We start from the raw sequence: 14,193 nt of genomic DNA on the forward strand, positions 1-14,193 counted from the left end.
CTGCTGGAGGATTGAGGAGGACAAGCGTTATATCAGACACCAGGAGGAAGGTCCTGTGGTGAGGATAAAGAAGGTGTTTGGAGAAGGCCATGGGGAAGTAGCCCAGGGAGTTGTAGCTGTCATGCAGCTGTTACAGGAGGCACTATAGACAGCTGCAATCCACAGGGCCCTGGGCTGGAACCCAGAGTAGAGGGCTGGCCCGGGTTCCCCCCAAACCTCCCAACTCCTGATCAAACACAGGCAGAGTTGACCCAGACTGTGGGGAAGATCACTGAGGTGAGCAAATCTGCCAAATAAGTGCAGGACCCACCAAGGTAGAGGAGGAACTTTGTCACAGTGGCCACAGCTTCACTGCTATTGTTACTGGAGCAAGCTGGATCAAAGCTAGCTGGAGTATCTACAAGTGCTGCATGAAGTGCAGACATGCTCTGAAAGCCACCACCTCCCCTTTTACGCTAAGCACTTGCTCTCAATTTCAAGGTGTTCCCTCACCCATGCAGGACAGGAACAGCCCCAAACCCTCCACTGTCCAGTTAGCTGCAGCTGCATGCAGCCTTGCAAACTGATCACTGCCCTGTGGATCCCCCAGGGACCCGTCACACACATAGTCTCACCCAGGGGATGAAGAAGGAGGAGGGACCAAGGCTGGTGGCACTCATGTTAGCCAGGTTGGGGATCATTTCTAATCAGGATCCCTTCATTTAGGCATTAATCCTGGCCCAGGCACCATTCCATCCCAGCAGGGCAGAGAGAGGGAGTCTTGCAGGTAACACAGACGTGCAGGGTAGCAAACACTCTCCCCGCAGATGGCTACAATCTCGGTTGGCCTATGGCTGCTAGGTTAGCCATTGAGATCGATCCCTGTGCACTCTGGGGACAAGCAAAGCCTGGTAGTGCCTGGGGGCAGGCGAGGCCACTGCCCTTCCTGTCTGAGCCACTGCCCGCTGCTACGAAATGAGAGAATGACATTTCTCTGCATGGGACGGGGGGCCGTGACCACCCCTCAAGTCATTGCAGGAACTCTTCTTTTTCCCATTCCAACCACACGAGGGGCAGCAGACCCCCAGGGGGCAGTGAGGGCAAACGGAACAAACCATTTATAAATCTTAACGCTCCACAACACACACACACATACTCCTGCCCCTGCCCCCCCCCCTGTAACGAACCCCGTAAGTGCCATCTGTCCCACTCGCGCAGGATGCTCTGCAGTTCCACGGGGCGCCGAGAGTTTGAATACACGCATGCGGTGCACATATCAGTACAGCCATAGGGTCGCGGGGGCTAATTTGTCAGGCACCCAGTGTACACCCAGAGGGAGGAGTGAAGGAGTTAATTGCCAGCGCTCCCACTCTGCTCTCAGCAGATCTCAGTGTAATTGGTGGAGAAGGGTTTATGAGAGCCCGGGGACATCACAGTGAAATGTACACCCTTGCTCGCACCCACACCACCTCACACCTGCCCAGCTGCTCATCACTGCCACACAAACCCATCCCCACATCCAGCAGGCATTGCTCCCTGCAGGTGCCAGAAATCCCCCCTCCCCATCCAGCAGTACCTCCTCCCCTATCCCCAACACACTGGAGGTCCCTGCGATCAGGTCAGCGCATGCCCCCAACACTTGTCCAGACCCAGGCATAAGCACATGAAGCCAGCAAGTGCCAAATCAAAAGTGGGAGAAGAGCCAGGGGGCAGGCCAGTGATGCTTTCAGGTTAAAATACTCAACACCATCCCCAGAGATGGCAGCTCCCATCAATACAGCTCCGTAAGCATTATTACCTTTGCAAGAGAGACAAGGTGGGGGGAGGTAATCTCTCATATTGGACCGACTTCTGCTGGTGAGAGAGACAAGCTGTTGAGGTTACAGAGCACTCTTCATCGGGTCTGGGGAAGAAAGTGCCTGCCCCACCTTGTCTCTCTAACAGGGTGCCCAGACAGCAAGCGTAAAAAATCGGGATGGGGGTGGGGGTAATAGGTGCCTATATAAGAAAAAGTCCCCAAAATTGGGACATCTGGTCACCCTAATCTCTAATATCCTGGCACCATCATGCCTACACCACACCCTGCAAATTACCTTTATAAGACAGGCGGAGTCTGGGCACGCTCCCCTTCGTCCCTTGGCAGCTGGCAAAAAGATTCCAAAAGAGCCACCAGGTTGCCACGAGCTGGGAGAAGCAGCTCCGCTCCATGCTCACTTGCTGCTCCGCTCTTCCTTTCGAGGCTCCCCTAGCCTTTAACTCAATGGGATTCCTTTCCGACCTCCTCACTGCAATGCCTTCCAGAGAGACAGCTGCGAAGATCCCAGCTGGCCAATATGTACTCATGCAGCCTTCCCCACCCCGCCTCTCCCCAGCCCGCCTGCCACAAGCAGCTGGCTCCAAGGAGTCTACTGGGAAGTTTTATACAGGCAGGGCTCCACCCAGCTCCTTGCAAGGAGACTGACTGCCACAGAGCAAGAGATGGGGGAGACCCGCCGGTCCAAGGACTTCCCCAGCAGCTGCAGCTCTCTGGGATTGAATTCCCTGCGGCTTCTGTGCTCTCTCCCCTACGGAGCTGGCAGAGGCAGCGGGGTTAGTCAGTCACTGCTGGAATGCCACTGAATCCTGCACAGTTACACCAGAGATGGATTTGGTCCTTGGCACGGAGAGGAGTAAAATGAAAGGCAGATTTCTTCCCTAATCTCCTCCAGTATTGGCCCATCAGCCAACCCGGCAGCAGCCTGCCTTCCCTCCCGCAGGCCCAAGAAGACACATTTCTTCCTTTAAAAGGAAGTAGACAGCAGGGCAAAAAGAATGAGTTGGGGTGCCGGGACGGGGTGTCAGCCAATTTCCCCCTGGAAGCTTATCCCGTGCTGATCATGGCTGCCAAGAGGCTGAAAGGATCCCAAGGCCTGACCTACCCACTCATGCCTAGAACAGGTGCCTCCAGGACAGGGATCTAGTGACTTGCAGGAGGCAGGTTTTATTGCCAACGCCCATGCTGTCCCTGACTTGTGGATCACTCCCAGGCCGCTAATTCAGCCCCAAGCACTATATTAAGGGGCAAAAAATAAATAGCTAATGCTGCTCAGTCCACTAGCCTGTCTGGGTTAGCTTTTGTACCGCACTCATCCTAGCAATAGGTGGATATCAAGCGGCACCGTACTGGTATTAAAGAAATCGGAAAGGTCCTGTCTAAGGTATTTAATATGGCTCCCCTCACTACAGTCTCTGAACACCTCACATTCTTTATGGCCATAGACCCTGTGAGGCAGGGCAGGGCTGTTATCTCCATTTTACAACTGGGAAACTGAGTCACAGAAAGACTAAGTGACTTGCCTGAGGTCACCCAGGACATCTGTGGCAGAGCAGGGAATTGACTGTGTGTCTTCCAAGTCCCAGGCTAGGACCCTAACCACTGAAGCATCCTTCAGCTAGCCCAGCTTTGCCATTGACTCTTAGTTGTAAAGTACAGTCTTTCCATGCTCGCAGCATCATCTTGTGCAAGTGACTAGAGCCACCATTTTCCAAAGGAGCCTCTGGCTGAGGACATGTCCATTTTGCCGTGCCCAATACGAGATACGTGGGGCCCGGGTCGTTTTCACAGGTGCTGACAACTCACCGCTCCAGCTGAAGTCAATGTGCTAAGAAGGCACTTTACAAACAGAGGCAAAGAGATCCAAAGAACAAGGAAGGTGAAGGGCCAGGGGAACCAGATACGACAAACACACTGTGGTCAAGTTGTTACATTTCCACCACTGCCAACCCCAAGTGTTCAAAAATCATGAGCAGCATCACGAGATTGAATTAAAAATCCCAAGAACTACAAAGAAATTGGGGTCTTTTTCTTTGCCTTCCAGGCGCACACAGATCACAGTTTCAAGCTTTGCTCCACAGCCAAGGGCTAGAAACTTACTTTTTTTTGTTTAGATGAAAACTGAGATTCTCTCGTAACCCCATGACTCCAGGATCTGAAGAAAAAAACACCATATACAACAAGACTCGCATAAAAACCTATCAGCTAGCAACACTGCCTTTCTCCCCACGCACTATAAACTACCCACTCCTTAAATTCCTTTCTCCATCAACATTCCACCATTTGGCCACCTCATCTCTCAAATATTCCCTCGCTTCTATTCTAGCATCCATATGTCCATCCCTCCAAACAATCAGCCTTTCCTCTACATAAATCACTCACCAGTAAATACAATAAACCAATAGATGACTGAGTCAGCTAGTTTCTTGCAGGCGTTGAGTATGAGGATATTTACAAACTTTACTATGAAAAGAAAAGATTTCCTATTTGAGGATGTTTCTCCCCACCCATGACATTTAATGTAGTCTTCCTATATCAAAAACTTCCCCAGCAAGGCTATAAAACCAAACACAGCCACAGTCTTGTGCTAGTGTAGGAGAAATCCAAAGTGAAACTGATTCAAAACAAAATATGAAACTGAGCAGCTTAGTTTCAACCTCCAACCTGCTGAAGTGCAAATAGTAAACAAATGGCATTGCCAGGGAAAGTAAAGGAAAGTTTAAATTTCCTTCCTGTTTTCATCAGTTCTGATGTCCTAACTAAGAACTCAGATCTGAAGCATTTGAAAATGATTTATAATTGGGGGTATGTCCTTGAATCCCTTGGTAAGGATGGGCAGGTAGCATACATGGTTCTACTCTATAAGAGAGTCAAACGTAAGCTTTTAACATCAGATACCTGGAGCCCAGGCTGGGCACCAGAATAAACATGGCCCAATCATTAGAGAGGCTGACTTCAGGGAGGCAGTGGCATGCATGTAGCCTCTGAAAAGTAAGCCATCTCTTCAGGAGTTCAAGCCCCTAGTGCTCTACAGCTTGGCAGTCACTTGTCCCAGTGCAGCATGGAGGTAACAGACTATAGGGCTCATTCTCATTTTAAACTGAGGCCACTTTCAATGGGTAGCACTGTAATTTTTGCCCACTTTAAGGCACCTTCACATCGCCAGAGGGATGTGAAGCGGCCCTAGGAATGGTCCTCCAGGGCTGATCTACACTACAAAGTTTGCTTAACACTGTGAAAAATTTCACACCATGTGATGCAATTAAACTGACTTAAGACCAGATGTGGACACCACTAGGCTGCAGGAAGAATTCTTCTGTTGACCTAGCTACTGCCTTTCGGAGAGGTGGATTTATTACAGGGACGGAAGAACCCTTCTGCGGTAAGTGTCTGAACTACAGAGGCACTACTACAGCACTGATAGTTTACAATTATACAGGTATAACCTCGGGGCCGTCCTGAGGATTTATGGGGCCCTACGCAGTATTATTAAACTGGTGCCTCTACACCAGTGCATTCAGCTCTGTGAATACTGGTGCCCCTACACTAGTGCATTCAGCTCTGTGAATACTGGTGCCCCTATACTGGTGCCCCTAAGCTGGCACAACTGGTGCCCCTGTGAATACAGCCCCTGCCTTCTGCCTAGTAAGGAGACTGCAGCGGGTGCTGGGTGTGCGGAAGCCAACCTGCTCTGACCTGCTGTCCCGGTCAAAGGCATGAACTCCGTGGGTGGGTAGGTGCCAGGGGTGGCTCTACACATTTTGCCGCCCAAAGCACGGCGGCATGCTGAGGGGGGCGCTCTGCCGGTCACCGGTCCCACGGCGGTAAACCTCCCATAGGTGTGCCTGTGGAGGGTCCACTGGTCCCGCGGCTTCAGCAGATCCTCCGCAGGCACGCCTGCGGGAGGTCCACCGGAGCCATAGGACCAGCGGACCCTCCACAGGCAAGCCGCCAAAGGTGGCCTGCCTGCCACCCTCCCAGCAACCGGCAGAGCGCCCCCCGTGGCTTGCCGCCCCAAGCACGCGCTTGGCGTGCTGGGGCCTGGAGCCGCCCCTGGTGGGTGCTCTGGGGCTGAAGCACGCACGGGGAAAAGTTAATGGGTGCAGAGCACCCACTGGTGCCAAGTTCCCCCCCGCCCCCTCCCCCCACACCTCTTGCATGCCTGTGGCCCCGCACTTACCAACTCCTCCCCCTCCTTCTCAGCACTGCCAGAGCCCTGTGAACAGCTGATTCATGGCATTCAAGCTCTGGGAGGGGAAGGAGTGGGGACGGGGCGTGCTTGGGTTGGGGAGGAGGCATGGAAGAGGCAGGGCGTGGGTGGAGCAGGGGCGGGAAGAGGCGGGGAGGGGGTTTGGTGGAAGGAGTGGAGGGGGAACAGGCCTGGAGCGGAGCCGGGGAGTCAAGCATCCCCTGGCAAGATGAGAAGTCAGCGCCTATGGTCCCGGTGGCGCCCCAAATTTTCAGGTGCCCTACGCAGCCGCGTATGCCTAAGGATGTCCCTGTATAACCTGGGTGGACTGTCTCATTCTGGTATAAGTGGCCTCCTTCTGCCTATAGCTTGTGTGGCTGGGAAATGGCTGAAGCTGTACTGAAAAAGGCCTTTCCTAAACTGAACGAATGTCTACACTGGATGCTATACTGGCATAGTGGCATTGGTGTCCCTTTCCCTCCCATCTGTTCTGGGCATTCCCCAGTCACTGAGTTGGGAATGCTCTAAGCACTATGGAGAAGATGAGATGAAATCTGGACCATCCCTGAGATCTCACCTTGGAAAGGGTTTCCGAGATACAGAAGTGCTGGGTTCACCCTTGTTTTAAAATGATCCATGTGGTGAAGGCAGGGGATTGGGACTCCTGGGATTTATCCTCATTTCTGCTCCTGATTCTTTCCTCTGTGCCTCAGTTTCCCCACTCATGAAATGGGGATCAATAATACCAGCCTCAAGTCTAGTTCATTAACATCAGTAAAGGGCTTAGAGGCCCTGAGATGGCAGGTGCTCTGGGGCAAAGCGTTACTATAAGGGTTTTCATTTGCATTAGACACAACCCGGCCCTCAGAGTCATGCCCCCTGAAACTTGCCCAGGGCCCCTTTGGCAGTCCAGCTACCTGCCCACTCATCCAGGATTCATTCCCCGCCATGTGGTGCCAGGGCTGCTGGGAACCCAGCTCTCATCTGCAGCCTTTCAGGACTGGAAGAGCAGGGAAGCACTTTCACCAGCTGGCAGAGCTGGCAGAGGGAGCGGAGGCATGCAATCAATTACCACGGGGAGTATAGGAGGGGGTGCTAATTGAATCCAATTAGTTCAGGGCTTGCCTCAGAAGCCCAGGGGAGGAGTCTGGGAAGATGAGAAAGGCAGAGGCCTTGCCTTCAGGCTGGGCAGAGCAGTGGGGCAGTCAGAGGTGGACGAGACCTATTAAGGGCATCAAAGTCCATCCCCTTTGGTCAGGGCCTAAGTGTTCTCCACAGCCCATTACGCAGCTGAGTTCAACATGTTTGCAAGCAATGGGGCTTCCAGCACTGCCCGTGGGGAGATGGCCCAACGTTGCCACCTGTCCTGAAGGGACAGAACAAGCCGAAGCCAGCAGATCAGCCTCCTCCGTACTCTGCACAGCAGTGCCTTCTGGCCAGATCTCCTGATGCAGCCGGCAAGACAGCACTGCCGAGGAGGGGAAAGCAGTCTCCTTGGGGGTTAGGGGTAGTCTTGCTCCTTGCAGCACCTCGGTGCCAAAGGACACTTCCCCTCACAGCCTTTCCCCCAGGGGAAGCCAAGGGATTTGGCACATGCTCCGCGCCTGGCCTGCCAGCTGGGACTGCAGCAGAAAGAGCATAGCCCAAAGTTGCTGCTTTTATGTCCCACCGCCTGGATTTTCTCCACAGCAGTGCAATTTATCCACAGCGCAAGGGCAGCTTCCCCCAGTGCAACAACACCATGCAGCGGGGGAGCCGGCAGGGCTAGCTCCACAGGGCCTGGACCGCAGGCTGCTTCCTAGCACACGCAGTCAGCCAAATGAAAGGGACCCCTGCGTAGGCTGGGGGGATGGCCACATGGGTCTGATATGCCAGCACCTGCTGTCTCTCCAGGGAATGACAATTCTGGGGGAGCTGATGTCCACCCTTCTGTTTCAGTGCCTAACACCCTCCAGAGAGAGATGCCCCTCTAAGCTATGGTCTGAGGTAAAAGCTCATGCAATGGGCCAACACTGCAGGCACAATGGCCTCATTTCTCTGTTCCATCTCCCCTCCCAGCATTTCGCATCTCTTCACCAGAACTGAACAGAAAAACGGGTGAGAGGCAGAGCCTGCATTTTTGCCCCTGGCTGTCTCTCCCCCCTTCTCTAACCCCATCCCCTTCCTCTCCCCCTGCACCACCTCTCTTCAGAGATATGAGCCCAAAGGCCAGAGTACTTGTGATCATCGAAGATTCCTTGGCATTTATCCAGCCAATCCCCCCCACACACACACACACCCCTCCCCAGATCCTAGCCCCAATTCCAACTCAAGCAACCACCACGTTGGGCCCACCTCAAAAAATTCTCCCAGTAGTTTCAGCGGGAGAAGATCACTTCCTGTCCTAACCTTTTGGGTCGTGTTGCAGTAGACTATTGTATGCTCCACCCCAGAAGTGGCTGCATTTAGAGCTCAGTCTGCAGTCATAATTCCTGGCAGCGGAAGACATGAGATAACCCTCAGGGCCTTTTCCCTCCTCGCTCATCTGCTCCGTTTTCCTCTCCTCTCTTCTTCCTCATGATTTCCTGATCTCTCTTCTCTCCTTGTTCTTTCTCCATCTTTTCTCTGTCTCTAATTCTTTCTCTTTGTGCAATGTCCCTCCCACACAAACCTTTTTCACTCCCTCTCCTATACCCATTTCTCACCCACCTGTGTTCATCTCCTCACCATCGTGTCTTCCCTTTCCCGGTCTCTTTTCTCTTCCCTTCCATTTTCCCCTCTCTCTCTTCTTTCCCCCTCCACCCCCATCTCTCCCTGATCGCTTGCCAAAAGTGCGGGGCAAGTTAACTAGTCCCTGCTGCCTGACTGTGTCTGTACTCGCCCTGCAAAATCCTGCTAAACCACAGCACAGAGACCCCACAGACAGACACACAGTCAAATCAGCCCCTCCTTTCAACAGGGCCAGAAGAAGGGAGCCCTCAGACCAGAGATTTCCCAGTAACCCCCTGGGGGGGTGTACACCCCCCAAATTTCCCCAGCACCCACCCACCCCCAGTTTTGTGAACTAGTTACATGCAGTGTTGCCAATGTAGTGATTGTTTGGAAATTTGAATTGAAATTGAAACATTAATACACACTTTAAAAGCATATAAAGTGTATGATAAAATATGTGTACCTGAAAAAGTATAATAGATCTGAAAAGTATGAATATAGACTAGCTTCCTTGTACAGCTGTAATTTTTTTTGATAATGTCAGTGCATTCATTTTGGTGATGTTGGCCAACCTAATAATTTTAAATGATGATTTGTAAGCCAAGTCTAAATGAGCTTTCCCTGAGAGCTAGTGATGCGCGGGGGGCTGGGGGGAAAGGCTTCAGGATCAGATTGTATTTACATTCACATCTAATCTACCTAGGTATCCAGCAAACAGAGCTGTGTTCCCCAAGTGATAGATTTTGGCTGGGACTGGGTTACAAATCACTTGAATGCAGGGGGTAATGAAATGTTGTTATTCTTATTGTATGAGTAAAGGGCAGTAGAACTGTACTTAGCCTGTGCTGATTGAGGACATCAAGAAAGAGGGTGGGGACAGGTGTTTTGCTTAATGGTCTGCCTGAGTCACCAATACTATTTGACCTGCCCCTCTCCACTGTTTAAAGACAGAGCTGATTAGGCTCCATAGATAGTCTTTTGTTTTGTTAAGTAACCACTACAGTCGAAATCACTGATAATCAGATCTAAGTGCTTAGACCTGCTGTGGGACAGTGTTTCTGTGGAAGAGATGGCCCAGTCTGCATTAGCAGCGAGGTTCCTCCACTGAGACATCAGCTGAAATCACTGAGAGCTGGGTGGAACCTCAAGAGACCAACTCGCAGAGGTCACAGTGGCAGGTGGCAGCAGAAGGTGACAGCACAGGACCATTGGCAACAGAGCAATGGAGTGTATGGTGGCACAATGAACCACAGTGGCCAGAGCGAACAGTGAGCAGCTGGAGGAACAAGCAAGGTGCCTTCTTGCCCCCCACCTGGGAGGTGAACTCATGTGAAGGCACCTCTGAGCTCTGAGTCTCCACTGATGAAAGACAACACCAGTGAGTGTTAATGAGGCTGTTAAGAATGCTGGAGACACAACACAGTTCATGCGAACACACATAGCTGTGGCATCATACTTTTCATTTAAGCAAGACATACCACAGACTACAAGCTGGAGGCCAATGTTAAGTGCATTGTCACTTGTTCAGCCTGAAGTTGAACACTAGCTCTGAACAAGACCAGCAAATGCTCACTATCTTTCTGCAAGAAACTCAACTGACTGGCTAGAAGCATGTGGTGCAACAGTGAAAGACTCAACAGCTGAAAAAGTGAAGAACTCTCTCACCATGTTCAAAAGATTTGCATACATGGCTGATGAATGCACCGATGCAAATGGACATCAAGAAGTAAGTCATTGTGTACGTTATCTTGATGTCAACGGTAGGCCAGTAGATGCGTTTCTAGATGTTCAAATTATAGAAGACACATAGGCTGCATCTGTGACAACCCACATCGTAAAAGAGTTAAATGCTTGTCACTTGGACTCCAGACAGATGGCTGCTTGTGCATTTGATGGAGCTGCAAACTTCTCTGGAAGACATTGTGGAGTACAAGCTTTGCTCAGAGAAAAGTATGACCCTAATCTCTCCTATACACTCTGCAGAGGCCATCTACTCCAACTAGTGCTAGTATGAGCTGCAGACTCTTCAAAAGACGTTAAAAAAGCAACAAATTTAATGTCTTCATTATATTCTTTTTTCAGCAAGAATCCAAAAAGACTGAATATTTTGGAAAATGTAGAAGATACACTGGGACTGAAGTTCAAATTAGTCCAATCTGGGAAAACTCTCTGGCTTTTTCATGAGCGATCCTTGGCTGTTGTCTTAAAATTACTCCAGCCGTTATTACTGGCTTTGGAAAGTATCTAACAAGATGGGATGGATCTAAGTAGTGAGGTTGGTGGGCTGTTTTTGCAACTATGTTCAGAAAAGACCATTGCCATTCTCTCTCTTGTAAGTCTATGGTTGAAACCACTTGGGTCATTAAACAATGTCATCCAGGCAGCTCCTACAACAGTAATAGATCTTTGTCCAGCAATAGAAGCTACATTTGGATCAATCAGACAACTATCCATTGAAAAAGTACGGGAAGAAGCAAAGACTTCAGTCCAGAAGTTGACTAACGAAGGCATTTGTATTGACTCCTTAAATGAAGAGGACAAAAATGCTTGTTAAGACAACTGAAAAAGTACACAGACTTGATTCTTAAAAATCTATAACAGCGACTTCTAGATTCTACTCAACCTCTACGTAGCTTTTACAGATCCCTGTCCTATAAAACACCGACAGTTGAGTGGAGTGAGGCACTACCAGCAATGGGGCTGCCATGTGATCAGGACAGAATAGAGAATTTGAACACAGAGTGGAATATCATATGACGAATGAATGAAGATTTGACTTCAACTTCTTTTTTATCATCACTAGTGGCTTGATCCGCTCTTTGTGCTATATTTCCTGGGATGAAAGAAGTAGGAATTCATCTCTTGCTACTCCCAGTCACAACAGCCACATCTGAGCATTCCTTTTCCTCATTGAATAGAATTCTGTGTTCTGAAAGAAGCCGCCTTCTGCCTGATCATGTGAATGAACTAATGAGCATATCATTTGAAGGAATGGAAGTACCGGACACACGAGAAGCCACCAAAGATGAACGCACTGCATTCAAGAAGTTTCATTAACAGAGTTGTGCAAAATTATAACAAGAAGCCAAGAAGGATGTAGATGTCGTGCTTCATAGAAGGCTTGAGTAGCCAACTTTAATTTGTGCAGTGATTTTAAAACATGATTTAAATCTAGTAAAATGGTCACGAAACATTTTTCAGTTTTTACTATGGTGCCATACAGCCCACCTTCACCCTCACAGTCTCACTCCTCACTGGCCCTCACCCCACTCCCCCCATAAATTCGAACACCCTCCCCCCCATTTTAATTCCTGCGGAAAACACTGCCTCAGATCCCCTGGGCCAGCACACGCAGCCTTGGCAGCAAAGCAGATCCTCCTCTATGGAGATGCCAAGACCTGGCCTGCAGCCTCCTGCCAAGAAGCAGCTGCTGACGCTCCCAGACTCCTTGTGGGATTCTGGGCAAGGAAGCATGACAGGGCTCCAAGGGCTGGGCTTGCTGAACAGCACGTAAGGAGCACGGAGCTCAGCTCTGCTGTGGTTTCCCTGGAACTGGCAGCAGAGAATTCTTGCCAACTCCAGTGCCCAGTGAACGCCCCACCGCCCCACTTTGTGAATCTCTTATGCTAAAAGCTGCACCATGCTGCCCTCTACGGGCCAGATGCTGGAGAGGTGAGAGTTTCCCCTTCCAGCCCGTTGGGCTCACTCCCTGCTCTTGGCTGGTCAAGCTGCCCTTGGTGCCCATGACCCAGAGCAGAGCCACACCTCGTCCTCGCAGGCTCTGGCACTGGCTGCTCCCCAGCCATGAAGTGCAGTTCAGGGCTGGGTGTTTCTGGAGCAGAGTCAGACCTGGATGAGAAACCGCTCTTGGGTCAGGGTCACAGTGGCCTGGCCGGCCCTTGGCAAGCCCAGGGGACATGGCACGGGGACAGGGCATGGGTACAGGGGACTGTGCTCATGGTATTGCCCCCTCCAACAGGGCAGAGCCTTGTGTACTGCACTGACTCCCTGGTCCCCCTGCCCAGCCAGGTCCTGAGCTTGCACAGGCTCCTTGTGGCATCGCGTTGCACAGATGCCCCCCATGGCACCCCTTATTCCTGGCGCCCAGAGCATCATGCTCACAGGCCCCCTCATGGTACCCCCTTATTCCTTCGCCCCAGGGCATCACACTGCATAGACCCCCTCCCTGTGCCACCCCCTTATTCCTACCCCCCAGGCATCACATGCACAGACTCCTATCCCTATAGAACCCACCCCCGTATTCCTGCCTCCCCCAAGCTCAAGGCTCCTTCAGGGCATCACATTGCACAGCTCCTCCCCCTTCCCCAGAGCTGCCAGTGGTTCCCTCACAGCACCAAAGGTATCGGACTCCCTATCACCACCACATGACAGAGACCCCTGGATCACCCAGGGCACCCCCACATCTCTCCTCCCCCCAGCCCTCGCTTGCATTCACACCCTAGGTGAAGAGTCCAGCAGCTCACTGAACCAACACAAGGCCGACAGAGGTGCCCCACCCCCGCTGGCTACCAGTGGCCAGAGGGGCACAGATGGTGCAGCACATCTGCTGTGCTGGTGGGGGGTGAGCAACAGACCCCCGCCACACACACCCCAGGGGTACCCTCCATTCTGCCCCCCCTTTACAGTCCTGTCACTCTCCCATCATGGGGAGGCCAGTTCTGTTCACTGGATCCTGAGGATCTCTACTCCCATTAGACCCCAGAGAGTCCCCTGCCAGAGATCACTGAGCTGTCAGTTGGCAATGCTGGGGTGACGCTGATCAGGATGGCAAGGACAAGGGGCCACGGTGCCTTCCGAATGGGCCAGGATCCTGTTGGGAAAAGACACAAAGCCCCCTGGCCCAGGACAGCCCAGGTGTGTCCCCCTGTGCCTGGGAGGGTCAGGTTGGAACAGAGGTGCTGGGCAATCACATGCTTCCTAGAGACAGAGGAAGGACAACTCAGGTGCACAGGAGTGTAGCAAGCTGGCAGACTGGCTAGCGAGTGCGAGCTATGCACCAGGCTCTGTCCTAACCCTGAGGAACCCAGCCCTGGATGCTCCAGCCGTGACCTGCAGCCTTCCCTCCACCACACACACTCCCCCTCGACATGCAGCCCACTTCCCCGCACATGGTCCATCCTCACTTGCACTCCTTGCTGCTTCAGTCCTGCCCCCCTCCATGGCCTGAAGTACCCCTCACATTCCAGCCCTGGGCCCCCCACATTGCAGCTTGGGGCTGCCCCTCAACCCTGCAGTGACACCCCCCACATTCCAGCACTGCCCCCACAATGTCCCTACCAATGCCCCTCCCTCCTGCCCTGGAACCCCTGCTGTCGCAGCCCTGGCTCTCTCCTAAGCAGACACAGCCAGTTCTTGGCTCCTCCTGCATCCTGGGGTTTGGCATGTGTCAAGCCTCCACTGGGAAGCAGGGATGTGCACGAGATTAGAGCCCTCCTCTCACATATGATCCCAAGTAGGGCAAGACTCAGTGGTGAAAGATCAGCTCCTTACTCCTCTTAAG

The 14,193-nt window shown here is 51.9% G+C and overlaps 1 protein-coding gene across 1 annotated transcript in view; it reads right to left on the minus strand.

Annotated features, from left to right (window-relative positions):
* Positions 1 to 2,325, minus strand: part of SEMA3G (semaphorin 3G) — a 78,150-nt gene extending 75,825 nt beyond the window's left edge. The window contains exon 1 of the mRNA XM_032791378.2: positions 2,073 to 2,325. Within this exon, the coding sequence (XP_032647269.1) occupies positions 2,073 to 2,322 (250 nt within the window). The 5' untranslated portion in view covers positions 2,323 to 2,325. The remainder of the gene's footprint in view (positions 1 to 2,072) is intronic.
* Between the last annotated feature and the right edge of the window lie 11,868 nt (positions 2,326 to 14,193).

The sequence above is a fragment of the Chelonoidis abingdonii genome, chromosome 16 (assembly GCF_003597395.2).
Source record: "Chelonoidis abingdonii isolate Lonesome George chromosome 16, CheloAbing_2.0, whole genome shotgun sequence".
Lineage (NCBI taxonomy): Eukaryota > Metazoa > Chordata > Testudines > Testudinidae > Chelonoidis > Chelonoidis abingdonii.